Genomic DNA, 27168 nt, shown 5'->3' on the forward strand with positions numbered 1-27168 from the left:
GAAACAGTTTTGCAATTTTCAGGGTATTTGGCCTTAATGTTTTTTGCTCTTGCTGGTTTGACGAGTCGGGGCTTGGATCCCAGAAAAAAATCCTTCTTCCCCTTTAAAAAGTCATTGCACTTTGGGGAGAGTGAGTTTTCTTTCTGGAGGGAAGCTCTCTCAAGACCTGGGGCCCCGAGGCAGGCCTTGTGGTCTAGAAGGGACCATCCATCACAGCTTGGCCTGGTGACTAACAATCTGAATTTGGAGATTACTATCTTGTAAGTGCCCTGGCTTCACTGGGGCGAGTGGGGGGTCACTTTCTGACACCCGGCACGTACTGGACTGACCTTCCCGGGGTGACCGGAGGCTTTAGGGTGCTAAACCCACCCTTCACCCTGCCCTGTCCTCTCCCACCTCTTCCCAGTCCCTGTAACTTCCTGCCACCCTTCCTGGCAAGTGGGGACAGGAGCTGTGGAGAGGGAGGACATTACCATGCCCCCATCTACTATATCCTCGTGTTGCCCCAGGGACCTGCCCTCACTGATCCCCTATGGGACCTGCTAATTTCCCCTTTGCCAGTCCTCCAATTAAACCACTACTTAATGCTAACAACCTGCACCCCCACAGTGCCTCCCCCTCCCCCCAGATTCTATGTCTTTTCATAAGTAGGTTTAAGAATCATTCAGTCCTGCCCTCCGGCCAATAAAACGAATCCAGAGGCACTCAAGTGTCTAAAGAACAGAAATGACCCAAGACAAGTCAAGACGAGCCCTTTCCCCTGGGAAAGAATAAAAGATACTCCCCCAACCTGCGGTTATGGGGTGCCCTGTTCACATATCATCGTCCAGCTTGGAAACACCCGAATCGGGGCCTGGATTTTGAACAGCGTGGGGTCTGTCGTTGACAGGACCCATGTGCACCCTTCCCTGTCTACACCACACTGCAGCCGGCTTCCTGAAAACAAGGTATCCCTCCCCTCCCCAAGCGGTGGTTGTGCAGGGTCTTGCCTAACTAGAGAAGGCATCTTGCAAACCCAAGCCCAAGGCTACTGGCAACTTTGTCCCAATTCAAGTTGAAATGCACCCAAAAGACAGACTGGAGGAGAGACCCCCAACCCTCCCCCACCACCAAAAAAAAAAAGCTCCACGAAGGGTACCACCGGGCCCCCACCCAAGAGCAGGGAGCCACGTACAAAAGTGACCTTTCTCCTTGGTGATCACTTCATGAGTCCAGAGAGATGCTTTCTTGTTGCATTTGGACGCATGGGCACCTGCAGTTTGATAAACTTGTGTCTGACTGGTGTGTGTGTGTGTGTGTGTGTGTGTGTGTGTGTGTGTGTGAGACACACAGAGACAGAGACAGACAGAGTGATACAAAACACGTGAACATAGTACAAACAGCTGCAGTCCTCGATCTGTAGCTTTGTCCCGCCTCAGCCCGCAGCGAGGGAACGAAGAATCCCTTTAAAGTCTAAAGGTTCCAGCACGAGACCCCTGCACAATTGTTTTCATGCAAACGAACAGACAGTCCCAGAGCTAGCTCCCAGGTTTCAGCTTACCTTGTGGTTCTGGTAGGAAGTCACCGCAATAAAGGCAGTCTCAGGAAAGACGTGGGTGCAGAACGCAGTATTTTTTGAGCCAAATCCATTATTTTCATCTGCTTTCACGATGTGTAATCTGGGCTGGTATTTGTGCATGGAATTTAGAATAATCTAAAAATCATAAAGAAAACGAAATTGTAAGAACAATCAAAACCCCTTTGTTTCCAGATAAAACCCCACTTTCCACCCCTAAAATTCGCCTCCTTGTACAGGCTCTCAAAAAAAAAAAAAAAATGTCTGATTTTTTCCCTCCTGTTTTGAAAAGGGGTCAGTGATTTCATTAAAAAGAAACATTTCAAAAATGACAATTTCCAACCAAAAAAGCCCCGGTAACATTCCAGGAATCTACCCAAAGCACACACGGCAGTAAATCAGAATTCTTAATAAAGTTTGCTTAATAAATTAACTCCTGCATAAGGTACTTCCCCCCCCCCCCCCACCCAAATGGGAGGAAAGCAAGTCAGGAGCAGGGAACTTGTGCCTGGAGTTGGGGCGGGGGTGGGGGGAGATGTCTAAGCATCAATTTTGGAGTGAAAGGGGAGAAGACACAAACAAACAAACATCCTCCGCCCTGCCCCACCCCCCATAAACCTGCGAGAGATGGAAAAAGAAGAGACCAAGCAGTTTGCAGAACTGGAATAAAAATCACCTTTTGTTTGCAGACTGTGCAAAGGAGCATCAATGAAAAAAAAAAAAGAGGATAATGGAACTGGGGGTGGGGGACCTCCACGGATGGCGAGATTGGGGGGAGGAAGCATCTCCTTGTCACCCCCCTCCCATCTCACCCCCCAGCAGAGGAGGGCCTGCTTCCTTCCAGGTTCCCTTTCTATAAGGTCAGCAACATTTCAGGATCCACGAGAGCCTGATCTCCAGATTTGGCGGGACACAGAACGGCTGCATCTGCTTTTTGGGGGGAATGCGCTCTTTCTCCTTCCTTTCTACCTTCTTCGTGTTTGGGGAACGCCCCCGGGGAGGGGGGGCACACAGGGTCTTACCGCGGTAGCTGTACCGAGAATCCAGCTACTATAGTCAGTATGGCGGGGAGGGGGGGGGGGGGGCTCTGCTGGAACAGGGCTATTCCTAGGAGATGAGCATCTTTACTTGGAAAACCGGCCTGGCTGCTTTGAGGACGCCGGGTTTTTGATGATTTCGGGAGGCTGTGAAAGCCAACACGCATCAGGGCGATCGCTGCGCTCCACGGGCTGGATGGAACTCGGGCCTGCTTTCTCCCCAGGACAGCCAACTGGAGCGGCCCGAGGCTGTCCCGGTGTCTTGGATTATTTGCGTTGATGACCCTGGGGCAGGGTCCTTGGGCCAACCCTTGAGACCCGCCCGGAAGAGGGGGAGGGGAAGCGGAGAAGGGGCGCGAACCCGGGGCCCCGCGGCTCCCCGACCCCGGGCCGCGCGGCTCTAATCTCCGGCCCGCCGCGGTCCGGCCGCCTCCCTGGCCGATAGCGACGCCGGGCTGGGGCGGCGTGGCGACAGAGAGACGCAGCGGGGCCCCGCGCGCCGCCGCAGCCCCCGGCCGGCGCGGCCATCGTCCCGGCTTAGCCAAATTGCTTTGACGGCCGGGGACAGTGTCGAGACATCAGCGCGAGGGCGATCTAATGACTCCTAATTTCATTAGGGCGGCTCTGGACCCCAAGTCCGGAGTTGGGGGGTGGGGGAGGGCTGCGAAGGTCAGTCCAGGGCAGCCCCGAGCACCCTCCCTCTTCGGTGCCCTCGGGAGGACCAGAAACGCTCCAGGGTGCGGGAGCCTGGCTGCGGGGCTGCGAGCCTTCCCCGGGCGCCCAGCCCATCGCGACCACAGAAGGCACCGCAGGGGAAAAGCTAGGCGCCCACGTGGGGCCGGAGCACGGTCCCGCAGCCGCGCACCAAGGTTCCACGGAGACCCCCCACAAAAGGGTCCCCCGCACCCAGCCCGCGGGAGGCCGCCAGCCAGGCAGGAGTAGCACGCGGGACGCTTACAAAACCGTCCCGCTTCTCCCCAGCGCTTAAGCTAAAGTCTCGGTCCGGTGCCCGCAGGTGCGCGTCACCCTGGCCGGCTGACCGCCCACGCACGCTCCACGGCATTTCTGTGCAGTGCACGCTCCGGCCTACGGGCCGCTGCGGGCAAACTGCCTGGTTGAAACGGAAAGGAGGCCGGGCGTTTTGTCTAGAGACGCCCCTCTGCACCCCCTGCTCCTTCCCACCGCACAGGAAGGGAATGGGCCTGCCTTCTCTCTTCCCCAGCGGCCAGCAGCCAGAGGTGCAAGCACTCAATGTCCCCTCCCCACCCCAGACCCTGGGGGCTCAGTGTTTTAGCCCTAAGGCCCCACGGGACCAGAGTCTCCCATTTGGACCTTCCCAAACCGTCTCCCCTCTGGATCAAATCCTTGCAAACCCAGCTCCCTCAACTGGGTACCATGTGTTTGTTGATTTTCCCTAAAGAGACCACATGGCAGGACAGAGACCACCCTTGGAATTAGATCAAGCCTCAGATCTCTGCTCCCACATACAAGCTGCATGACCTTGGGCAACTCCCCATCCCTCCCACATTTCTGTCCTCATTTCTAGGCTGCCATGAGGGTCAAGTGTCCTAAGACCTACCAGCCCATTTTATGGTGGAATCAGCAAGCTAAGGGTTTTGAACACTGAATCCGGAGACCGTGTTCTGTCTTGGTGATTAATTATTGCCAATGAAAAGACCTAGAGACATTTCCCCCAAAATCGGCGTTTTGTTCTTCATTTGCTTTTCGTTGGTGAAGAGAAATCTACTCAAAGCTAGAGAATCCACTAAAAGCTACACAATTCTCTTGGAAGGTGGGGAGGGGGGGCAGCACATGCAATGTCCTGCATGCAGATTCAGGGGGTTCACCAAGGCTGCTCTCTCCAACCAGACTCCAGGTTTAGGACCCTGGTCTAGGTGTGCCTGCTGTGGGAATTGGTGCCCAGCCCATCCTGGGAACTGGGGGTGAGGAAGGCTAGAAGTCGGGGGGGGGGGGGGATAAACATAAACCCTAAAGTATCAGCTAAAAGGGTATCAGGGTTGGTCTCTGGCAGCTTGGCTTCCCCATCCGTAAAAGAGGGAGCAGGTGGCCTGGGGTCTCCCTCTCAGCCAGAAGGTCTCAATAATAAGGCAAGATCTGGAAGCGAGTAGGGAAGGTATCTATGGCTCCCACCACGGTCCAGCCTTTGGGCAGCGGGTGCTGCGTACCCACTGGGCTAGAGGGACCGTGTTTTCGGAAGATCTGAAACGGAACCGCCACCCCTAATCACAGATGGGACTGGGGGCCAGGCCAGGGGTGCGCGCTCCCCTCTCCCCAAGAGCCCGGTTCTCCAGTTCCCCGGGAAAGGTGGTCCCAGAGCAAGGAACAGCAGACCACAGAGAAGACCGCGCAGGAGAGAGGTGGAGCCAGAGGGGAAGAAGGTGAGAGAAATCAGAGGAAAAGGAAGAGAAGGGAAGGCCGGAGCCTGGAGGAAAAGACTCAGGCGGGTGGAGTGGAGCAAGGGAAGGAGAGGCTCGAAGTGTGACGAGGCAAGAAGAGAGAGAAACCCTGGGAGGAGAGAAGCGGGGACAAGAGAGACACACAGACGGACAGAGAGAGACTGGGAGCAGGGGCGGACCGGAGGAGCCCTCCTGGTACTTACGTGCCCGAATGGGTCCAGGTGGTTGTTGGTGAGCTTGAGTTTCTGGAAGGAGACCAGCTGCCGCATCCAGTGTGCCCCAGTGGCCGGCGAGTCTGGGTGCACGTAAAGGCGGCCCGGCATAGCGGGCTCTGCTTTGCCCGTCACAGACCTAGACCGAGATGGGGCGGAAACCCACCCAGACTTAGCGGCCCCGTGGTGCTGGCGAGGGCAGCTGACTAAGAGAACGATCTGGAAATGTCCTGACCCTCCCCTGGCATCGACAAGCCCAGGCGCCCAGAACGCCTGCAGCCAGGCGAGCCCCCACCCGGCTCTCTTTTCTTCCACCTCGCTCCTTCCCCTGCACCAGGGGCACCGCAGCCTGGCGGCCCTCAAACAATCGGTGGGTTCTGGAAGCCTCTGGACAAAAAAAAAAAAAAAGTCTAAGAAAAATCCTTGAGGGCTTTCAAACGGGCCTTCCTCTTGGAGCCTCCGTTCGCTGGGCAGCCACGGGGAGCAATCCACCCAAGGAATGGACCTCTCCTCTCTTGCCTGTTTGACTCAAATACCACGGCCCGACTTTGCAATTTCATAAAAAGGCATGTTCAAAGCAGGTAACTCATAAAAAATGACTGTAAATGGTTTTATGCCCCCAGAAATACCTCCAGCGCTTGGAAACAATACCCTTTTGAAAAATCCACAACCCGCGGCTGCAGCAACAGATAACAAGCCCTTTACCTCCCGTGAGCCTCAGTTTTCTTGTCTATAAAATGGGGGCTAAGGGCTGCTGTTTCTTTCTCTCGGGGTGGTCCGGAGGATGCGTGGGGATAGCAGCAAGAGCCTCGAAGGCACAGTAGGAGTTCAGAAGATGTTGCTTCTTTCGGTGCGGGGGGAGGGGAGAAGGTTTTTTCCCCCCACTTTCCTCCCTGCTCCCCCGCAACTGCCCACGCCGGGGCCTACCATTTATTGTCTGCGAACTTGTATCTGTGGTCATCCGCGGGCACGATGTCCATGAGGAGGATGTATTTCGTTTTGGGGTTAAGGCCCGTCACCTTCACTTTGTAACTGGGAAACATCCGCCTAGGGGAGACAAGGAGGGAGACCCAGAAAGTCAGAGACAGAGACAGAGACAGAGAGAGAAAGAGAGAATTAATGCCAACGTTTTAAAGAGCGCGTCCCCACATTTTAATGGAAGAAGCTACAGTTTTAGAAGCGCTCAGGGGAGAAGTGACCCCCGCTCCGCTCCTGCCAAAATCCACTCCGGGTTTCCCTGCGAGTTCTGGGGAGGAGGAAGGCCCAGAGGTGAGCTGGAGGCTGGTGATTATTTGTAACCGGGAGGAAAATAGAAACCTGGAGGCGAGGGCTTCTAGAGAGAACCAGGGCCTCCATCTCTGCTCTTTGTAAATGCTCTTTTCAGAGCCAGAGACCTGGTTTTTTATCTAGGGGCAGAAGGAGCCTTCTTAGGCGAAAAGCTGGCCTCCTCCGTGCAGGCAGGTGCGTTGGCCGCTATGCACCCACATGCGGGCACCGAGGTGTGTGCACACCCGTGGGCACCCGTGTACCTTCTGTCCGGGCTTCGGTCCTCCACCCCCAGCGTAGAGCTCAACTGGTGACCTTGCCACGAGCCCCCAGCCGACATTTATTCCTCAATCCCACCCCTCCCCCGCCCCCCAACTTCTCCAAGGCACCTGGTGCTCTTCCTGGGAGAGTCTAAGCCCTCCGGCCCCGGCAAAGAAACTCAAAACCCATCCGGGTTTGGTTTTGGAGACACCGGGGCCTGAACCAGGATGGGCTCAGGGGCAGGCGGGTGCTTCGGGGGTCTGCAAGGCGCTGTGCCCCCGCTCCCCTCAGCGCGCACGGGCGGGCTCCAGTTTCCCAGCCCTCCCGCGGAGGGGGATGGAGCGCTCCCCAGAAAGCCAGAAGGCGGGTTCGAGGCTGGCCGGGGCAGAAGGACGGGCTGCTGGATCCTGGCTCACCCAGGGATGGCAGGAAGGGGTGAGTGAAGGGAGGCCTTGGAGCCGAAGCCTGGTGGTGTTTATCTGCCTGAGCTCCGCGCCTGCAGGCAAGCTCGAGGGAGGCTTCCCAGGCCTTTTATAGTTAAATCCCCTCAGCTCAGGCTGAGGGGGAGAGGGGGCCCGGCCGTGTCTTTCCTTCCAGAACAGATTGGGAAGAAGAACTCAGTTCTTCAGTGTAAACAGAACGCGCCTCCTGGTTCACTCAGGCCGAGCGGGGGAGCAAACGTTGTTTAATTTCAAATAATAATAAATGTCACTGTTGTCAGTTTATTGCGGGAGGCTCGGGCTGGAGAACCGGGGGCGTCTGGTGAGGCGGCTCCCCCCTCCCCCCCTTCACACACTCGGTGGCCGGCTTCACGAGCCTGTCCGGGGCTGACTCCGGACTTTCTGCCCTTGGGACACGGAGGGCCCCTGCGGCACCGGGAGGCCTGTGGTGAGGACGTCCCCAGGCCCGGGCTCGTGCACACACAGTCGCCCCTGGGATACAGAGTTGCATGACCCTCCAAATAGCTTCCCCCAGAAGTTTAGCGTTTCTAGCAAAAAAAAAAAAAAAAAAACCCTGCGAGCTTTTAAGAGGAACTCTGGGGTGAGTGTCTTGGCCAAACTGCCGTGTTTATCGGTGTCTGTATATATAGAGCCCGGCCGAGCCCCGGTTCAGTTTCAAAGGCTTCTCCCGCTTTCTATAAACAATGAAAGAGGTAGCGAATACATTCAGCGATTCGGAGTTTGGCAATCGGGTGGGACTCTGGAGCCGCTCCAAGGTCAGGGAGGGTGGGACGGAGGGTGGGGGCCAGGAGTCAAGGCTGAGAGCGGGTCTCGTCTCCGTGCCGACTCCGCACCTCCCCGGTTCCCCGTTCTCTCTCCCTGCCCGTCCCACTTTCTCCCACGACCAACCCGTCCACTTGGTATGGCCCCCAAAGCTCTGGATTCTTCTCCTATACGAGGTGGGAGAAATGCCCTGTTTCGGAGGTGAATCCAACAGGCGTTTCCTCCACCAGCCATGCAGGTCAATGGAGGAATTCTCCAAGCATCTTTATCCAAAATCGGGTCAAACAAAACACATTCGTTCTCTCTCTCTCTCTCTCTCTGCTCTGCTCTGCTCTGGTCTCTCTTTTCTCTGCCCCCGTCTCTGTCTCTCGCATCTCCGAGACCTTCCCTCCTTTGTCTCCCCCACAAGTTGCCCAGGCGCCCCCCACCCCACCCACCCCAGCAGAGGTGGCCAGCTCACCTTCCGGCCTTGGTTATGATCATTTCTGTGCCGACTTCGTGAAATTTCAGCCACAGTTCTCTTTCGTGGAGAAACACCTTGATCCCTTCCATGCCCTAGAGAGAGGAGAGAAAAGTCACACGGACCGGCCCCAGGAGCAGTGGGCCTTCCCTTCCCCCCAGCTGCCCCCCAAACACAGACTTCTCCTTCCCTCCGGAGCCTCTGGGCTCTGAGGCTGAGAACTGCACCCAGCCAGCTCTGGAGCACCAGCAGCCCTGCCCAGGAATCCCTGTACAAGCTCCGTGTACCTCCCCACGATGCCCTGTTGTCTCCTAACGCCACCAACACAAGGCTAGAGAAAAGTCCCCAACCATCAGGGTCCGCTAGTGCGTCCATGAGAACAGACTTTAAAAAACCAAAACAAAAAAACCAAAAAAACTGGGGCCAATCGCAAACCCTTTTAGCCAAGAGGCAACTAAAAGACAAAAGCAAAAACAAAAACACTCCACCTCAAAAGGCCCACTCAGAACATTCTCACGTAGCCACCCCCATGGGCACCCACAAACACACAGACGTGCAAACAATGCATATATGCGTGTTGAGTCTCGCGGTGGTGCAAATATGGCCGTAAGAGAAAATGTAAACTGAAAAATGTGTAGATCGTATAAGAGGTTCCCACGGTCCAAAAAGTTAATCCTCTGACGCCTCTATTAACAAACCTCCTAGGTTCTCACACCCAACTTCATTCGCTTCGAGCTGTTTTTTGATGACGGGAGCAGCCGAAACCGTTTAACGTTTCCGCTATGCAGCTCGAAGTTATTTTACCGAACCGACGCAGAAAAATTTCTAGACGAAACCTTCGTTTTGCAATCATCCGCAAGTGTCTTAATAAGCAGATTTGCTTTTCCGGAAAGAAAATCGAAGTCCCCCAAACCGTGTACCCACTGTGCTCTACAGCTATTCACGCATTTTCCTGAGCCGGGAAGGGGAAAAAGGAGAGTCAATGAGGTAGGCAGGAAGGACGTCCATGGAAATCCCAAAGAAGGGCTTTAGCTACGTGCAAATATCTCTTCGGACCAAGTCACCCCGCTTTGCACCAACTGACACCTTATTTAAAATTATGGGAGGGCTCCAGGGGCCGCCTGGAGCACCCAGAGCGCTGGGGGGAACAGGGCACAGAGCACGCGGCCTAGGAGGCCTCTCACCCTCTAACTGGATGGCCCAGCTTCCATCCAGGGGAGCCTGAGGCTCCCTGCAACCTCTTGGCACGGCCCGGCGCTCCCCTCCACCGGCCAGAGCGAGCCAGCCCTCCAGAGCCCGGCCCAAGACAAATAGTGCAACTCGAGGGTCTGGGCGGCGGCTAGGGGAAGGCGGGCGGAGGCGAAGGCTAAGGAAGATCTGAAGAAGGGTCAAGCCATCGCTCACGCCGGCCTGAAGCAGCCGCTGACCCAGCCCTTAATGAGGTGCTCAGGGCTGAGCCTATACCTAGTGCAGCAGCAAAGGAATGATCTGGGCTATTGTTAGCTGGCCCCAAATAGCCAGATAATGAAGGCTTCTCTATAACAACTTCAATGTATTTCCAAAATCCTCTGGCCATAAAGATTATCGTCACAATAAAGTGGATTGGAATATACTGGTATGGCGGGGGGGGGGGATGCAGGGCATAGGAAAGTGGAATGAGTGGAGATAAAAAGGAAAAGGGGACAATTATGAGCAACGGGCAATCCACCCTCCTCCCCTCCCCCACAGGAGGGCCTTTGGTTTTTGCAAAGGGCTTCTAGGCTAGCTGTCTTCTTACCTGCTGGGTGAAGGCGGCCTGCGGGGATGACGGAGACTTGTTGGGGGCCCCTAGCGTGCTCTCGGGCTTTGAGTCACAGGGTAGATCCTTCGAATCAGGTTCCAGGGGAGTGTGTGCCAGGCCAAAGCCCTCGTCTGCGTCGGCCATGGTGTGCCTGGCGCCCTGTGCCCGAGCAGGGTCCTGCTCTGAGGCCAGGAAACACAGAGAGAGAGAGAGAGAGAATGAGAGAGAGAGAGAGAGAGAGAGAGAGGTTGGAGGTACAATTCTAGTGACAGGAGGGCGCAGCTGGGCCCCAGTGTCCAGCTACCAGCACCTCGGTTCTCAGCTGAAGGAGGCTGTGGAAAATCCCGTTATTATTATCGTTGTTATTACTCTATGACCACGCACAACCTCTTGCAAAAGACCCGGGTCAGGCTGAGAGGAGGCGGCGAGGCTCGCATCTCCCCTGCGCAGGCTCCCCCACGATAAGCCAGCTGCCCGTCAAATTTGTCTGGACTTCTGGAAGGGCCAATAAAGATAAGGCCTGGGTATTTTTGGAAGCCATTGGGCACGAACCAAAAACAAAACAAAAACCTAGTGTCCTTTGGAGAACTGTTTTTCTCCGTCAGACTTACAGAAGGACATCACGGCTCTGTGTATTAAAAGTCACAGGAGGCATATTCTCCTGCAGCAGGCAAAACGTCTACAGTAACCCGCCTCTTGCAAAACCAAGAACCTAGAGGGGGAAAGATACGCAGATCAAGAGACCCAGCCCCAAGGAGAATTCGCGTTCATCCTTTATCAGTTACAGGCCTTAAAATGAAAAGTCCCTTAACAGTAAGAGTCCTCCCCTTTCCCCCCACTTTCAGCAACGGTAAAAATTAAAAGTAGCCAAACGGAAAAGGCAGGAGAGCGGTCGCACAGCAGTGGGGAGGCAGGAGCGCTGCTGGGCGCGGCAGGCCAGCGCTCTGCAGGCCGCCGGGGCTGCGCGATCTCCAGGCTTTCCCGGCTCTCCAGCCCCGGACGGGCATTTTGACGAGCGGCCAGGCCGAGGGGAGTTTCTCCGAGCTTCAGCCGGGCCTGGCTCGCTGAAAGTGCAGGCCCAAGCTCCGGCCGAGGAGGACAAAACGGGTCCCGGACAAATTCTGCGCGGCAGGCGCTGGATCCAACTCGGAGGTCCGACGCAACGGGGAGAATGGGCCGGGGTTGCAAGCACGTAAAGGAACAGCTGCAGAACTGTTCAAGCCCGGATGAGCCTGCCTCCCCGCTCTGATCGCTTTCCAATCTCCTCCACGTTTCCAAGTAGGGATCTCCTCCCCCCACACCCGGCTGCACTGGGAAGGGGGCGCCAAGGATGCCCCCCCCCCCAAAGCTTCCAGCCGCTGAAGCGAAAGGCTGGGTCCCACCCAGGTCTGCGGTGGCCGAGACCCGGAGTGGGGCCGACGAGGACGGCTCGCGAGGCCCGACTCCCCGGCAGCTCCCCTCACCACACCCTTGGGGCTTGGGCGAGGCGGTGATGGGAGCCCCGCGGCCGGCTGGCAACAAAAGAACGCGGGGCTGGCGTCGCCCACGTGCGCTGCTTTCCGCCGGGGGCCGCGGGGACCGTCCCCTCGCGCGCCCCGGTCGCGGTCGGCGGCAGCTCGGGGCTGGCGGAGGCAAGCTAGATGCGCTGTGACAGAACCAGGCCGCGCGTCCTGCAAACCTCCCCGCCGCTCGCCGGGCCGCGCGCCTCCCCGCCTGGCTCCACGCGCCGGGGAGCTCCGGGCCGCGCCACATCCCCCGCAACGCCGGGCTCGGCGCAGTCCCGGGCGGGGCCGGAGTCCCGCCGCCGTTTCGCGCCTCCCGGAGCCCGCTCGGCCGGCGGGCTCCCTCCCGAGCCTCCCGGGCCATCTGCAGGGACGGTTACCTCGCTCGGTGAAGCCGGTGCATTCACCACATCCCTTCTTGCTCCTAGCAGGGAAGCTGGCGGCGAGGCGGGGGCGCGGGCATGGTGGCTCCGGGTGGGGGGTGGGGGGTGGGGGTCTGTGCCGGGGACGGCTCGCCCAGACTAGCGGCTACCGCTGCCTACAAAGGATCGGCCACCGCTGGAGCCTGCCCACCTCCAACACACACCTCCTCCGCTTTGCGCTCGCTCGCTCTCCCTAAAGACTTCCAAGTTGTCCGGCGCCAGAAGGGCTCCAGGGAACGCAAGCGGCAGCCTCCGGGAGCACCCCCGAGGGTAGAACCTCAGGGCCCCCTGCTCACTTGCACCCCTCGGGAGGGAGAGTTGGGAGACCGGAGGGAGCTGGGAAGTTGGGAATGGCCAAGGTCCTTTCTGAGCGCCGCTTTCAGGGTTAAAGTTCTGGAATCCAAAGAAAAAGGGCCTCTCTCCCTCTCTCTCTCTCTCAGAAATACAAGCCGACTCAGCTGAGCTCAGTGACGTTGGGCTGCCTTGATGCTTACAAAGTACTGAAATTGCCTCTCCAACTAGCTCCCATTGCATGCAGCCTGCCTCTGCCTCTTTCCCGCCCCCCCCACCCTCTCTCTCTCTCTCCCTCCCTCCCTCCCTCTCTCTTCCCACTCCCTCCCCCAACCACCTTTTCCACTAGATTTCCCGAACACTCAAATCACAGCACTAGTCTCAAACCCAGACCTCGAGATCACCCCTCCTCTCCACCCCCTTCCCAACCTCCATCCATCTCTGCTTCTCTGAGCTCGGCTCGGTGGCTGCAAAAAAATCCTGCACAAATCATCGCAAACCCGGTCGGCTTCTGCCCGGGAAGTAATCTCGGTGACACGGCTGTGCAGAGAACGGAGTCTGAACGCGCTACGCTGCACACACACACACACACACACACACACACACACACACGCCTTGCGCCTCCTCTGAAGCCTGGCCCGCGTTCTCCCTCCAACGCTGACCTCAAGACAGAGCTGCGTGACCCCGCCTGGCCCGGCTGGCCGCCGACGGCCGCCCTGACATCTCTCCCCCTCCCCACTCACCACCCGGGCTCTCAGCGACTCCAGGGTGAAGGCAGGGTGAAGGTGCATTGGGGATGGGGACTGAGATCAAAGATGCCAAGAAATTGCCTGGGGCTCCCACCCCCGGGGCCACCAGACCTCCCGGGCTGGAGATGTACGCGGCAGTACCCAGTTTTATTAAAATAATCAAACAGTCATTGGAGACTGGCTGGGGTTTTCATCTCCACTGGGCCCCTCTCCCTGCCCTCCCCGTCTCTGAAATGTATTATTTTGAGGGTTGAAGAGGTCAATAGAAGCGTAAACACAGCGAGCAGGTCTTAGCCTGAGCAGACCCAGTCTGGAGCACCAACCATTGAGGCTCCGAATAAATGTCAGGGTTCCCTTAGTTTCCCACCCTCGTCTCCTGTACCCCCTCGCCTTATTCTTTTCTGGGGCTCTGGTTCGAGACTTGGGCCTGCAGGCCAAGGTCTGGGGAGAGGCACCCAGAGGGGAGAAATGCCCTGAAGAGATCAGCGGCCATCTGGGTGTAACACATCGTTGCCAAATTACAAAGTGGACTGTCCATCCCTAAAAGTGGGGCTACAAGGGGTTGGGTGGGGGGGAGAGAAGGACCAAGCCCAGCATTTGCTACGGTTCTCACTCCGCCTTCCAGGTTTGTTTGCAAACAACCTTTCACCAAGGCGGTTTATTTATTTATGAACACACCCTCACCCTTCCAAAATGTCAGCTCAGAGGACTTTGGGCTTGCTAAGGAGGGGACCCCTGGCCAAAGATGGAAAACAAACGTGGTTTCAGGATGAGCCTAAATCTCCGCATCTCTGGCAAAAGGAAGGGGAAATATAGAAAGACCTCTCCAATCCCTTTAAATTCTCAGAGATTTGCGGATAAAAGAATTTCCCATAAATAATTCGGAGGCCCCTCCCGGGAGGGCAAATCTGAACTCCCCCAAGTAACTGCCTAGTGGCCACCAAGAGAAACTGGGATTTGGAGACCTCCAAAGGGAATCTGTTCTTGCCAGGTGACACTCCAAGGCAAAATGCAAAGAGTGCATTCTCATTTCCACGGTGAAAAACAGCATCTCTGGGAGGGGGGTTCAGCAGGGCTGAGTTGGGGCGAGAAGGCAGGGGGCCGTAGGCAGGTCAGGTGCTGAGAGAAAACTACCCCCCCCCCATAGCTGTCCAAGGGGACACTCACCTCCAAAAATCCCACCTCTTCTTTCCAGCGCAGAAGCCAGCAGTGGCGCCTTGCTGGGGAGTGGGGGGGTTCAGGTGAAGACTTTGCAAAGGACCCCCAAAAGAGACCCCTTTTAGGCCAAGCCTTCTTCCAGCGTCTGTCAAGAGTACTAGGTACCTCCCAGCTCGAGGCTGGTTTGTGGTCTTCGACAAATTAAATATTACTATTTATTACCAGGCATACCCCAATAAAATAAAGAGGCAACCAGGCGATACGGACTATCTCACCAGCCGCTGCACCTATAGGACTTGGAGACGTCACGAGTCACGCAACCGGCCCGCGCGCGCTGTCACGCTCGACTGGGGGGCAGCGGCGGGAGGTTAATTTCTGTCCGTCTTCGCCTATCAGCCCCGGGTCTGAGCAGCCACAAGTCCCAGACGCCTGGGCCGCGGGAATAAATAAAGAAATAAACAAACCCAGCGCTCTCTGGGGGAAATGGGGGTGGCGAACATCAGGCACAAATAGAGCCGAGATCGATTTTCTTAGGGAGGGGGAGGGGGGCTCTTGGCGAAGGGAGGTGGGAGCCAATCTCAGCCCACGATTGGGAAGAAATCAAATTGTTCCGAGGTGGAACGAAGTCCCTTGGAGGAGGCACGAGAGTCCTCTTATTATTTAAAAATTATTTTTTTCCGAGGAGGAGCTCTAGGCAAACGAATATCCAGGCGCCGCTCTAGCTGGTTGTGTTTGGGACGCGATAACTCAGTGCCTGCTCGCAGACCTGCATACAAGTAATTACCGGGTTATCGCGCAGGGGAAATGAGACCAGGGCGTTGGGGGGAAGAAAGAGGGTCGTCCGCAATGTATCTCACTGAGAAAAAAGTCCATTCTGCGGGAGCACCTCTAGCCGGGTCCGGGGACGCAACTCGTCCCAGCGCGGCCCGGCGGGGGCGGGGTGCGAGTAGGTGCAGGGGTCGGGGTAGAGGGGGTGATTCGTGCACAGAAAAAGTACAGCGACCGGGCCTGCAAAGGGTGAGGCAGAGGCTCTGTCTTGTTCTGGAATAACGATTATCATTATTCTTGGTCTCCTCAATGGGCATAACGCCTAAGCGCCCCGTGGAGGATATGCGCTCGAGCTTTCGCGCGCAGCTGGAAACGCGCTGGGTGCAGTTGGGAAACGTACTGCGTAGACGCCCCCGGCGGCGCCGAGGGAAGAGCTAGGCCTGCCCGGGAGCAAGCGAGCGAGCGTCGGGCCTTCCGCAAGGGTAAGCTCCCCGCCGCCAAGGGGCCCAGAGGGAAGCGGATGTCGGGATCTGGCCTTGCCCCCAGCTTCGGGGGTTCCATCCCACGTTTCGCTGGCCCCTAGCCCCCCTGGCTTTCCGAAGCGCGGCCTGTCTCCAGGTCCGGTCCGTCTGGGGCTGGAGCGGCAGCGAAAAGTCAGGAACGCAGCTGACCGAGCGGCCCCGGGAGCTAAGGTCAGGCCCGCGGGGAGAACGGGCAGTGGTTTCCAGCGCTGGACGCGGGCGCCCGGGGCCGGCCGGGCCGCAGACTCTGCTGTATCCAGCAGGCAGGACCCGCGTCTCTCCTCTGGGCCAGGCCGCAGTGACTTCCCCCAGATTCTCTTTCGTTTCCCAGATTATTAGCTATTATCTTTTCCCCAGTCCGAGGCCCTTGGGGGCGAAGCGTTTGCTCCCAGTTGCCCAGAGTGCAAGCCGAAACCCTTCGCCCGAGGCCTGCGGATGGGTTCCCATTTGATCTCCAGGCTTAGATGGGCCGGAAACGGAGGCCTGGGCCCCGCCGGAGCTGGAAGGAGAAGGCGAAGCTCTGAGCGGGGCGAGAGTTCCTTTCCTTGTGGCTCCCTTCCCCCGCGCTCCCGGCGCGGGTCCCCGCAGCCCCTCGGACGCGCTCGCAAAGGATCCCGCAGCCGCGGCTTCCGGGACCCGCTGTCCCAGACACTGGGGAGGCCCGGAGCGCGGACCGCATACACTAAAGACCTCCCCCAGTTTTGAGCGTCTCCATTCTTTCCCCCGGTCGTTGGGCGGTTAAGTTCCAAAGAGCAGCCGCCCCAAGCAGCCTCCCTTCCCTCTTCGGGAGGATCCGCGCTTTCCTCGACCTGCTCCCAGCACGGTCTCCACCGCCCCCCCCCCCCCCCCCCCGCCCACCCCGCCAAATGCATTTTCCTCAATTTTGCAAAATTCTGGCCCTGTTTTTAATATCACCGTGGGTAGAGGAGTAGAGGGTCCCACTTAAAAAAAAAAAAAAAAAAGCCCGAAACAAAACCAACAAGGGGAGACCGCTGTTGCTCTTTTCTCGATTCTGCCTCTCTGTTTTAGGACAGTTGAGTGTTTCTGAAGGAAAGACAGACCACCGTCTCTTTCCTCTCAAAAAAATGACCTGGCTTACGAAGACACCATCTTTTCCGCTTTTTTTTCCCAACGCGTCCCTGCCTGACTCGGGTCTCGTCTCTACCGGAGTCAAAACAGGAGGGAGAAAGAGCAGAAAAGGCTGGGAAAATGAGGAAGGATTCCAGCAACGACAGATAACGACAAACCAAAGTTGGGCCGACTCATTTTGCAAGAAAGGGAGTCGGTCTACAGGGGAGAAATTCCCTCGTTTTCTCAGGGGGTCATTTCCCCTCTCGCCTAGTTAAATCTGGCTCTGCTGTATTTTTTCCAGGACCTCGCGGTATCTCCCTTCCCCGTGTTTTAGCCCATTCCTGCCTTTCTTCCCTTCTGACCGGAAGCATCTGGGGAGCATACTGGCTATGGCTATTATTTTAATATCCCATATTCTCCTCCAATATTTTCACCGAGAATTATTACTGCCACTGCTCTTATCCAGGTTGTTCTTCCCTGTGCTTTGGAAACATTCCCCCCCCCCGCTCCCCCAAATTTGGCGGATGAAGCCCCCCGCCCCACCCCATCAGGGCAATAAAATGAGATCTGGAAGGTGAGATCTTGATGCTAGAGATGTGCAAGCTCCCAAGGAGCAGAGAAGGTGATTGGGGTGTAAACGGGGCATCTTGTTCTGGCCCCTCCAATTTAAGCAGTCTTCAGTGGAGGAGAAGGGTGAGTCTCGAACTGAAGGGGGCCTGGAACCCCCTCTTACCCCAACGGGCTGCACTGCGCCTGAGAACTCCATCTGTACCTGCAGCCTAGAACCTGTAGAAAGCCCCCCACCCCACCCCGTGCAGTCAGCATGTGCCCACAGCCCCAAAAGCCATGGGGGAAATATATACTAAATTCCAGGGCTCTGACCCAGTAAGATAGAGACTCTGGCTAATACCTCCAGGTCTGGCGGGGAGCCTGTCTGGATACCCCCCTCCGTCAACTGGAGGGTGCTGTGGAAACTTGGGAACCCGCTGCTCTCCAGGGCTCTGGAAAGACAAATTTTCTTTGGCAAAGGGAACGGTGTCGTGCTGTCGACAAGGCAGACTATTTTTCTTGTTCCCTCACAAGGGGGGGGGGGGAGAAAAGAAAGCGAGAAAGAAAGGGAAATTAAATCCACACGTGTTAAGCTTGCTCAAAGGGCCGGATTCAAAACCAGAGACGAAACCACGACTCCAGTGCTGGCTGCCCGTGGGCCTCCTTCCAGCCAGCCCGGGCCTCACAGAGCAAGACGTCCACGCCGGAGAGGACTCAGTCTGATGTTTCATAAACCGCTTTCTTTAAGGGGGAAGGGGCATGGTTCCTGTCTACGCTGCAGAGGCAGAACTCGGGAGCCGCAAAGCAAACAAAGGAGATAGTACTTGGGACACTAACACCACCCTCCCCCCCCACACACACACACCCCTTTAAGAAAGTTCAGCTGGATACCTCCTAGTCAAGCCAGTGATTCAGGCAACATTGACTTTAGAGCCAAAATGAGCCAGGCCGGTGATTTTGGAAATCCCTGAGGTCTGACCTGGCTTTCAGACTTGGACCTACCTGGGTCAAGAGAATCTAAACCGTTGTTTTACTGACCCTGGAACAGCCAGTTTGATCATCTGCATGGCGACACCTCACATCCCTTGCTTCTCTCTTTGGCCGAGAAACTTGCCAGGGCAGCGGCCACAGGCCCCAGCCCCGGGAGGAGCTCGGCACCCGGTGCAGGGGAGGTGGGGGTGAAGGACAGAGCGGCCATGCCGCCGGGGAGCTGCGAGTGAAAACTCTAGTAATGACCTTGAGGAGGTGAAGGGACACGTGTGGGGGTGTGGGGTGACAAGGGGGGCCAGACCCCAAACTGGAAGGATCCGTCACCAAAACGATTGCTTGGTCAAGACCTCTAATTTTTCTTCCCTTTCAGCCCCGGGCCTTGAGCGCCGCAGCGGGTCCCCCCTGGCCTCCTGGTGCTGGGTTTCTGGTCTTTGGGGGCAGCCTCGACAGAAGGATCCGGAAGCAGGGGCCTCCAGACGCCTAGCTGCTGCCGCGCCATCACACCCGGAAAACCCTGGGGTGAAACTGACCACGGCTTGTCGTGGGGTGCAACAGACAGAGGTTGGTGGCAAAGAAAAGTTCCTGGTGACCGTTTGGGGGGGGGGATGGGCTTGTTCCCGGTCGCCATGGCGATCCAGGAGTCCCGTCCAACACTCTCAACAATGGGGCACCCGCAGGACCATCACAACGTTCCGAGGTCTTCGAGGTTCTTCTCCCACCCATCACTCTGGGGCTCTTGGCTTTCCGGAGCCTCCTCCACAGATTCAACACGGCAGGGATTGAAAAACCACCCCCTTTTGGAAACGGAGGAGAAAATCGAGATTTAGTGCCGTCTCTGCGGGTGGGCTCAGGTCTGGAGCAAAAGCCCCCACTTGGAGTTGACGACCGTGACCTCTGAGGGGTGCGTACAGGGATGCTTTCGCCCAAGCCCGCAACCCCGGATTTTCAGCCAGCGGCCTGGGACCGGGTCAGCGACCAGGAGTGCTGAGTCTCTGTCTCCTCACATATACTATTCACCCCGAACTCTGCTTTCGAGGCTCCCCGCATACATGCACGCCACCCTTTCGCCTGCCTGGATTAACGTCTCAGTGCAAGGAGGAAAGTCAGGAACTAGAAATTTGTGGCTTTCGTGTGGGCAAGGCCTTACTGAGAGAAAGAATACATTATACTCCTTTTAGAGGGAACATTTTCCATTGTGGGTGTAATATAAACAACATTAAAATAGCACGTTGGCCTGCATTGCTTTCTGCTTGAACCTGCAGCGGGAAATACCCATCTTTCTTCTGGGGGTGGGCAGTGCACAATACAGGCGACTTTTCCGGCTCCATTTTTCAGGCAGCAAGCTCCGAGAAAGATCCAGGGCACTGACCGGCTTGGAGGCCATGGAGGGAGCTAGAGGGAGAGAGAAGGCCTCAAGGAGAAGGGGGGGGGCTGAGACCTAGGGCCTTGGGTTTGGGTCTCAGTGACTCCTCCTCTGGGGTCCTCCCTTCTTGGTTCGCTCTCTGCAGGGGACGCCACCCGTCTCCAGGCTGGTCAGGAAAGACAAAACTTAACTCCTGTCTCTCAGCTTCCACGGGGGGCATCTGATGTCCCCCAAAGCTCCCGGCTGGCTCGTCAGTGCCCCCATCCGCCTCTTTCCAGGCTGAGCCCCAGGCGGCTGCCTCTCTTTCCTCTCCAGCATCTTGTGTTAATATTTTCAGAAAAGTCCTGCTCGAGTCCCCCAACCCCCGCCCCTGTCCCGTAGCCACGATGAGAAAAATGTGGGTATTTGAGGCTCAAAAATCTAGCATTTGAGGTGTTGACAGTAGCTAACATTTACAGCAGGCCAGGAGCTGTCGTAAGGTGGTTTCACTCACACATTATCTCTAAAAAGCTCAGTGAGGAGGTGACTCCTGGGGGTCTGGCCACAGCGTCCCTCTGGTGGGATTTGAACCCAGGCAGTGTGACTCCAGAAGCCGGGAGCAACTCTCTTACGAGACAGGAGGAAGGGAGGAGGCCCGTTGTGGGAGCATTTTGACGCATCTGAAAACACATTCAGTCAAACTAAGGCGGCTGCGGAAGGCTTAGCCTTTGGGGTAATGGCGCTGATCTCCGGCACGTCTCCACCCTCTCTCCTCCCTCCCTCGGAGGAAGCAGAAGAGGGTCTGTGTGGGCATCAGACCCAGATTCCCCAGAACTGAGCAGGGTGGAAGAGAGAGCACGTAGAGGTGCGGACAGTCTCCTCCTTAAACCTCAGCGTTCTGTTCTCCGTCCTGTTCTGTCCCCAGACCGTGGCCCCGTAGCCTCAAGCCAGGACCCACTGGAGGGAAATAGGGGTGCGCGGGATATGGGGGAGTGGGGAGGGGAAGAGATGAGCACGACTCCGTTTAAAAAAAAAAAAAACGAAAACGAAGAATTAGGTTCAGAGAGGGTGAAGGCTTGCTCGGGTCACACAGCCTTTGCCGAAATGCACTCAGCTCCTCGCCAGTGTCTAGGCTCTGTGCTTTCAGCTGGAGCCCGAAAGGGAACCCCAGTCGCTTCCCCAGTGCACACGAAGCGAAGCGGCGCCCGCGAGTGCGGGGCGGCCAAGGGCGCCCCTCGAAGGCAAGGGCGCGGGGACTGCAGGTGCCTGGGTTCCCCTCCCAGGCGCTCAGCCCTCCCTTCCCTCTGTGCGTCTTCCCCGCTGCACCTCCGGGGTCCCACCGGCGGGTCTCAGGAAGGTCCCAAGCCCTCTCAGGGGCTCCAGATCCCAGACCCCGAGACCTGATGTCAGTCCTGAGGCCTCCCCAGAGGTGGCCTTTCGCTTTTCCTTCTTCTTCTTGCCACCTGCTTGCCCCTGTACCCACTCCTCCCAGGCAAGCCCCTGGTGCAGCGCTGGCTGCCCCAAGTTAGGAAGGGAAGGACTTCTCTAGAAGGTAGGGACTCGGAGAGCCAAAGCCTGAGAGGAGCGCCCCAAAGGGAGGCTCAAGGGGTCCCCACTCTCCAGCTGTCACTCTTCAGTTTCCTCCACCTGGCACCTGCCGGCCCCTTGGCCATCCAGGGACTGAGTCTTCCTGCCCCCCTGCACAATTTGCTGTCTGGGAGATTGCCACCTCTCCGGACCCCCCTGTCTCCCCCACCCCAGGATGCTGGCAGACAGACTGGGTCGTTCCCAGTTCCTCCCAGACCACTCGGAGGCCAGGTCCTCGCCACCAACAGCTTTCCCAGGGTCCCCATTTGCGGGCTCCTGGTGCATCTTGGTGAGTGCCCAGGACCCAGGAGTGAGGGCCTGACCCCAGAGCACCTGAATCTGAGCACCAGCCAGGACGGCCAGGACCCAGGACGGATCCTCCTGAATTCCCGACCCCCTTCCAGGCTCCACCTCCTGGAGCAAAGCTGGAGGTTCGGGGGTCCACCTAGGGGCACGGGCTGTGTGTCTCCCTCTGTGTGACTGAATAGGACGTCACCCTCCAGTCTCTCTGCATGACCGTGTGTCACCTGAGGGGAAAGCGTGTGCATCTCTCTGCTGTTGTGTCAAACATCACGACGGGTCAAGTGGTGTCCTGGGCTCATAACCCAGGTGACGTTCAGCTCCCCTCCATTTTTATTGACCACTTTTATGATTATTATTTTTACCAACAGCTCTAAGTGGAGGCCTGCGGGCCTGGGCCCCCTGGAAGGCAGCTGAAGTTCCGCCATTCAGCCAGGAGGCCAGAGGGGCCCGGCCACAAGGTGGCTGGGCCACCAGAGTCTATATTTGGAAGCAAATCCCACAGGCGTTTCCTGGGAACCGGGCATAGCCCTGCGGACACCGGGGCAGACTGGAAAGGGTGGCAGGGTGGCTTGCCCAAACCCTCCCGGGCCTGGGGGCCTGGGGGCCTGGGGGCCTAGGGGCCTGGGGTGGGAGCACAGCGCTCAGCTCACCGGGGCTGCTGAGCCAGGCCTTCTAACGGCCCCATCCCCCTCCAGCCCTAAACGTAGTTTCTGGCCCTAAAAGCCACTTCTGCTCCATGGTGCCCGGGGGGGGGGGGGGGGGGGGGGGGGGGGGGGGGGGATTCAGCTTTCCCCCGAGCCCAGTGGCCTGGCCCCTCAGTGATGCCACTCACTGGCAGGGTATGCCGTCTTCAAGAGGTCACGCGTAAGGTGTCCCAGGCCCAGCCACTTGGGAGTCACTCACAGCACACACACACACACACACACACACACACACACACACACACGGCCTTGCACGGCCAGTTACTGCGGGTACAGGTAAGGCAGTTCTCTCCCACGCACACACACCCACACGATCACGGGGGGGGGGGGGGGGGGGGGGGGGGCCGAGCCATCCGCCTCGCACCTGGGGCCAGTGACTGTCGCACACATGGCCCTCGTCATATCTGCCATCACACATTCACGTGCACATCCTCACCGGTTCTATCTCACACGCGCGCACACACACACACACACGCCTGTTCCGTCACACGGGCCCAGTCTCCCGCTCGTTGCCACGCACAGACACACGCTCGTGGTCGGTCACCCACCACCCCCCGCGAGCGCACGTCTGCCCCTGCGCGGACGTGAACTCAGCCGCACGTACGACGGCGAACGGGGCCCACGGTAGCGCCCAGAAAGCCACACACGCGATGGCAGTCCTTCCCCCCTGAGTCACACACACCAGCCCGCGGGGGCCGGGGCGCGCCCGCTCTCACCCACAGACGCATTTTACCTCCGCTCGCCCAGGATTCGCACCCGGTCCCCACGTCCACAGCCCACCCCGCTTTCCCCGCCCCGCAGCCTGGACCCTCGCGTCTCCTCTACTGCGGTCGGTCTCAGTCTCGAAAACGGGAGCGCTCAGAGGCTGCCCCCCACCCCCGCCCCCCACCTCCAGCCGGAAGACATACTTGGGTGGGCACCACCATGGATCATTCTCCGAGGCCTGGGGAGGCTCCACTGGAGGGAGCCCTTGATGCAACAGCCCCACCCAAGCTGCGGTCACCAGTTCCGGAGGAGGAAGGACGGGCAGGTCTTGAAGCAGGTGGGGGGGGGGGGGAGAAAGGAGAAACCCATCTGCAACCCCCTCTTTCCCAGCCACCCTCCGCAGAGCCCCCAAGGTCTCTGCCACAGACCCATCACGGTCCGCCCTCTGGACCCTCTCTAGTGGGCCCTTCCTGCTAACTAGTCCAGCGCTAACTTTACACGTGGGGAAACCAAGGATCGGGGCTCCCGGGTGGCTCAGTCAGTTAAGCGTCCGACTTCGGCTCAGGTCACGATCTCACGGTTTGCGAGTCCGAGCCCCGCGTCGGGCTCTCTGCCGGCAGCTTGGAGCCCACTTCAGATCCTCTGTCCGCCCCCCCTCTTTCTCTCTGCCCCTCTCCACTTGCACACGGACGCTCTCGCTCTCTCTCAAAAACAAATAAACATTAAAAGAAAGTCTGAGGATAAAACACCAACTCCTCATATATTTAAGGCCTTGCACGAGCCTACCCCTGCCGGCCCCTCTCACCTCACCTCCTGGCCCCCTTTCTTCCTCCACATTCCATCCCCCTTCTTCTTTGTTCTTCATTTGTACCAACCTTTGTTTCCACCACAGGGCCTTTGCACATACCATTCCCTCAGGGCCTTTGCACACACTATTCCCTCTGCCCCCAGCTGGCTCAAGGTTATGCCTCCTATCATTTTTGTTATGTGCCTGTTCGTTATCTGTCTTCACCTTAGACTCTAAGCTGCTGAGGACAGAGATCATGGCGCCCACCCCATTCACATAGTCGATGCTAGATAAATACTTGCTGAATAAAGTATATGAAGGTATTAAAGACCCAGAGTCAAAGATGTGGAGGCATAGACAGAAAATATACAAGGTATCAGTCAAGGGCACAGGACTGTCTGCTCCATGCCATAAAATAAGGATGGGGCGCCTGAGTGGCTCAGTGAGTTGAGCGTCCGACTTCGGCTCAGGTCACGATCTCGCAATCTGTGAGTTCGAGCCCCACGTCGGGCTCTGGGCTGACAGCTCGGAGCCTGGAGCCTGCTTGGGATTCTGTGTCTCCCGCTCTCTCTGCCCCTCCCCCACTTGCGCTCTGTCTCTCTCTCTATCAAAAAACGAATAAACGTTAAAAAAATTTTTCAAATAAGGATAGATGTCTGAAGGGTGGTAAGTTTACAGGTGGAATAAAGCCTGCAACATATTCTTGGCTTTTTCTGAGCCTTGAAGCCCCGAAATGCTTCTTCTCCCCCCCGCTCCAAGTGCCCCCCACACCGACCCATCCCTCCCTTGTCCTCTGGGCCTTCTTTTTGTCCACCCTTCTATCTGTTCCCAGGAGCCTGGAGAAGGAGCCAGCAGAGTGAAAGTGGTCTTTTTATAGGCTGATAAAAACCAGGCTTATCTAGAAAGCTTTGTCCTGTCTCCCCAAGTGTCCCTAATTGGTCCCCAATGCCCTCCCCACTGGGGCTGCAGACACCCTCCCTGCCTTCTGGCCTCTGCCCCGCTCCCCACTGCCCTTCCCTTCAGTGAGGGATGCCTCACAGGAGACCTCTGTCAGGAGGACTTTTGTGGGATCAGGGGGTGGGCGAGAGGAGATGGGGACCAGGGATGCTGTCGGGGGAGGGGTCCGGACTTCTCCAAGTGGGTTTGCTATGCAACTATTTAATGATGCCAAATATATTAAATCCTATACTCTAGCAGCCTCTTAAATCCGTTTACGGCCCATGCTAGACCCTGGGCTATAATAATAATAAAAATAAAAGAAAGGATTTATGTAGCCAGGGTGCGGGGCCGTCACCGACAGAAAAGAAAGAACCGTTTCTAGCTGATCTTGCTGGCCGGTCGCCCACCCTCTGACCTCCTGTTTTTCAGGGCAGGGCGGTGACAGGGGTGGGGAGGCTCCCAGGGGCAGGGAGGAGGAGAGCCGGGGTCCTCGTGGGACAGCGTGAGGAAGCCGAGGGAAATGTCCACTTAAAAGAAACATATGCCGGGCTTCTCTCAGACCCATGTTTCCAGACCCATCTCTCCATTTCTCTCTTGGGCTCCTGGAGAAGGACTTTCTCGTGTTATAGAACAAGGAGGAACAGGCACTGGAGTTGAGGAGACAGCAAAGATCTGGGGTGGAAAAGGCCTCCAGAGGTCCCGACCCTGCCTCTTTGGAGTCGTGTGAACTGAGCAAGCCCCTTCGCCTCCCCCAGCCTCAGTGTCTCCGACTGTGCAATGGGTCTCATAAGAATACCAGCCTCGGTGGTTGTTAGGAGGGAAAAAGAAATGATATAGACAAACGTCTGGAGGACACTGAGGTTTCTGGGGCACAGGACGCAGGGCCAGGGCAGGGGAACGAGGTAAGGACGGCTCAGGGCCTGGTCTGAAGGGCCCAGAGAGCCCTGGCCTCAGTCCCCGGGGGGAGGGGAGGGGAAAGACAGCAGTCGTTCTTTGGTGACTTGAGTATTCGTGAGGCGGGGGCCCTCCCTGTGCTACTCCAGCACCCCCTGTGACTCTGCTAAGGACCCCCCGTCGTAACCATTGACTTCCAGGCCCGGTTCCCCTAGGAGACAGCCTTTCTGTTCATCCCCCAGCTCCCAGAACAGGAAGAAACGTCCACTGTGAACGGCCGAGAGACTGGATGCAGCCGGACCCTCTGGCTTTGTGGTCCTAGTTTGGGTGTCGATGAAGACCAAGGCCCTGGGGCTGGGATTGAGGGCGTCCCGCTTCTCGGATAGCTGGGGTACAATGCTTGCTTCCTGGGAGCCCCCTCATCAGGAAACTAGAAGAGATTGGGAGCTTATGGAAGCTTGATTGCTTTAATGACCCAACGTATTTTTATTTTTTTTAATGTTTATTTTGCAGAGAGCGCGAGGGAGGGAGGGGCAGAGAGAGAGGGAGACGCAGAATCCGAAGCAGGCTCCAGGCTCCGGGCTGTCAGCCCAGAGCCCGACGCAGGGCTCGAACCCACGAACTATGAGATCATGACCCGAGCTGCAGTCAGACGCCCAACCCACTGAGCCACCCAGGCGCCCCAATCACCCAATTTAGCGCACCGTCCTGTATTCACACCTTTGCATGGCTGCCTCCCGCACGGGCTCCGGGCGTGGCCTCTGCAACCTGCTGAGGCCAATGGCACAGCAACACAACGGACACCTTGTGGGTTTCTGCTCTCTTGTCCCCCTGCCATCTCTGTGCAAAGGCAGGGCTCGCCTGATAGAGGATGAGACGCACTGCTAAGTTAGCCAGCTGTCCCAGCCGGGGCCCTACATGAGTAAGACAACCCAGCCCAGACCAGGAAAGCCACCTCGTCGGCTGCCACTGACCACAAACACCTGCACGAGCCCCACCCGGCAGACCACCCAGAGTCACAGCTAACCCAGAGTCACAGAAGCCTCCGGCGTGGTGCTCCCTTGTTACGTGGCATTATCGTGGCAATAGGTACCTGATACACAGCCCCGATCTGAATCCAGCCCCGACTATCCCCACCTTCCCGTTTTTGCCCAGGAAAGGAGTTTTAAGGTTCCGGCGGCACGGTTTCAGGTTCCGGGTTCAACGCCCAGGGGTGGTTATTTAAAGCATCAGAAATAGATTGGCGCTTCTGGCTTCAAACCAGGGAGACTGGTGTGGACAAAGAGTGAGGGAGAATTGCTTAAGGCCAGGTGGAGATCGAACCAACTTCCTGGTTCATCAAAAACACACAGACCTGGGGCGCCTGGGTGGCTCGGTCGGTTAAGCGTCCGACTTCGGCTCAGGTCATGATCTCACGCTCCGTGAGTTCGAGCCCCGCGTGGGGCTCTGTGCTGACAGCTCAGAGCCTGGAGCCCGTTTCAGATTCTGTGTCTCCCTCTCTCTCTGCCCCTCCCCTGTTCATGCTCTGTCTCTCTCTGTCTCAAAAATAAATAAACGTTTAAAATAAATAAATAAACACACAGACCTGGGCTAAGTGAGGCAGCAGCCGTGAGCTGCTTCGGAGAAAAACAACGGCAGGTGCTCCCTACCACAGCTTGCTGGGCCACAGAGAGCGGCA

The 27168-nt window shown here is 57.4% G+C and overlaps 1 protein-coding gene and 1 long non-coding RNA gene across 9 annotated transcripts in view; one reads left to right on the top strand and one right to left on the bottom strand.

Annotated features, from left to right (window-relative positions):
- Nucleotides 1-14459, bottom strand: part of TBX5 (T-box transcription factor 5) — a 47982-nt gene extending 33523 nt beyond the window's left edge. The window contains exons 1-7 of one of the 8 annotated variants that reach the window (XM_060612394.3): nt 12856-13302; nt 12094-12251; nt 10209-10393; nt 8432-8526; nt 6149-6268; nt 5213-5360; nt 1541-1693 (exon numbers count right to left, since the gene is read on the bottom strand). In XM_060612394.3, coding sequence (XP_060468377.1) covers nt 1541-1693; nt 5213-5360; nt 6149-6268; nt 8432-8526; nt 10209-10355 — 663 coding nt within the window. In that variant the 5' untranslated portion in view covers nt 10356-10393; nt 12094-12251; nt 12856-13302. The other 7 variants (XM_060612395.3, XM_060612396.3, XM_081790695.1 and 4 more) reach the window with 7 other exon arrangements.
- A 335-nt stretch (nt 14460-14794) lies between these two features.
- Nucleotides 14795-19457, top strand: LOC144613908 (uncharacterized). Its single transcript, XR_013551368.2, has 2 exons — nt 14795-15583; nt 18603-19457. It is a non-coding gene; the product is annotated as an uncharacterized LOC144613908 (long non-coding RNA).
- The last annotated feature ends 7711 nt before the right edge of the window (nt 19458-27168 follow it).

Source organism: Panthera onca, chromosome D3 (genome assembly GCF_046562875.1).
Source record: "Panthera onca isolate mPanOnc1 chromosome D3, mPanOnc1 haplotype 2, whole genome shotgun sequence".
In the NCBI taxonomy this organism is placed as follows: Eukaryota; Metazoa; Chordata; class Mammalia; order Carnivora; family Felidae; genus Panthera; species Panthera onca.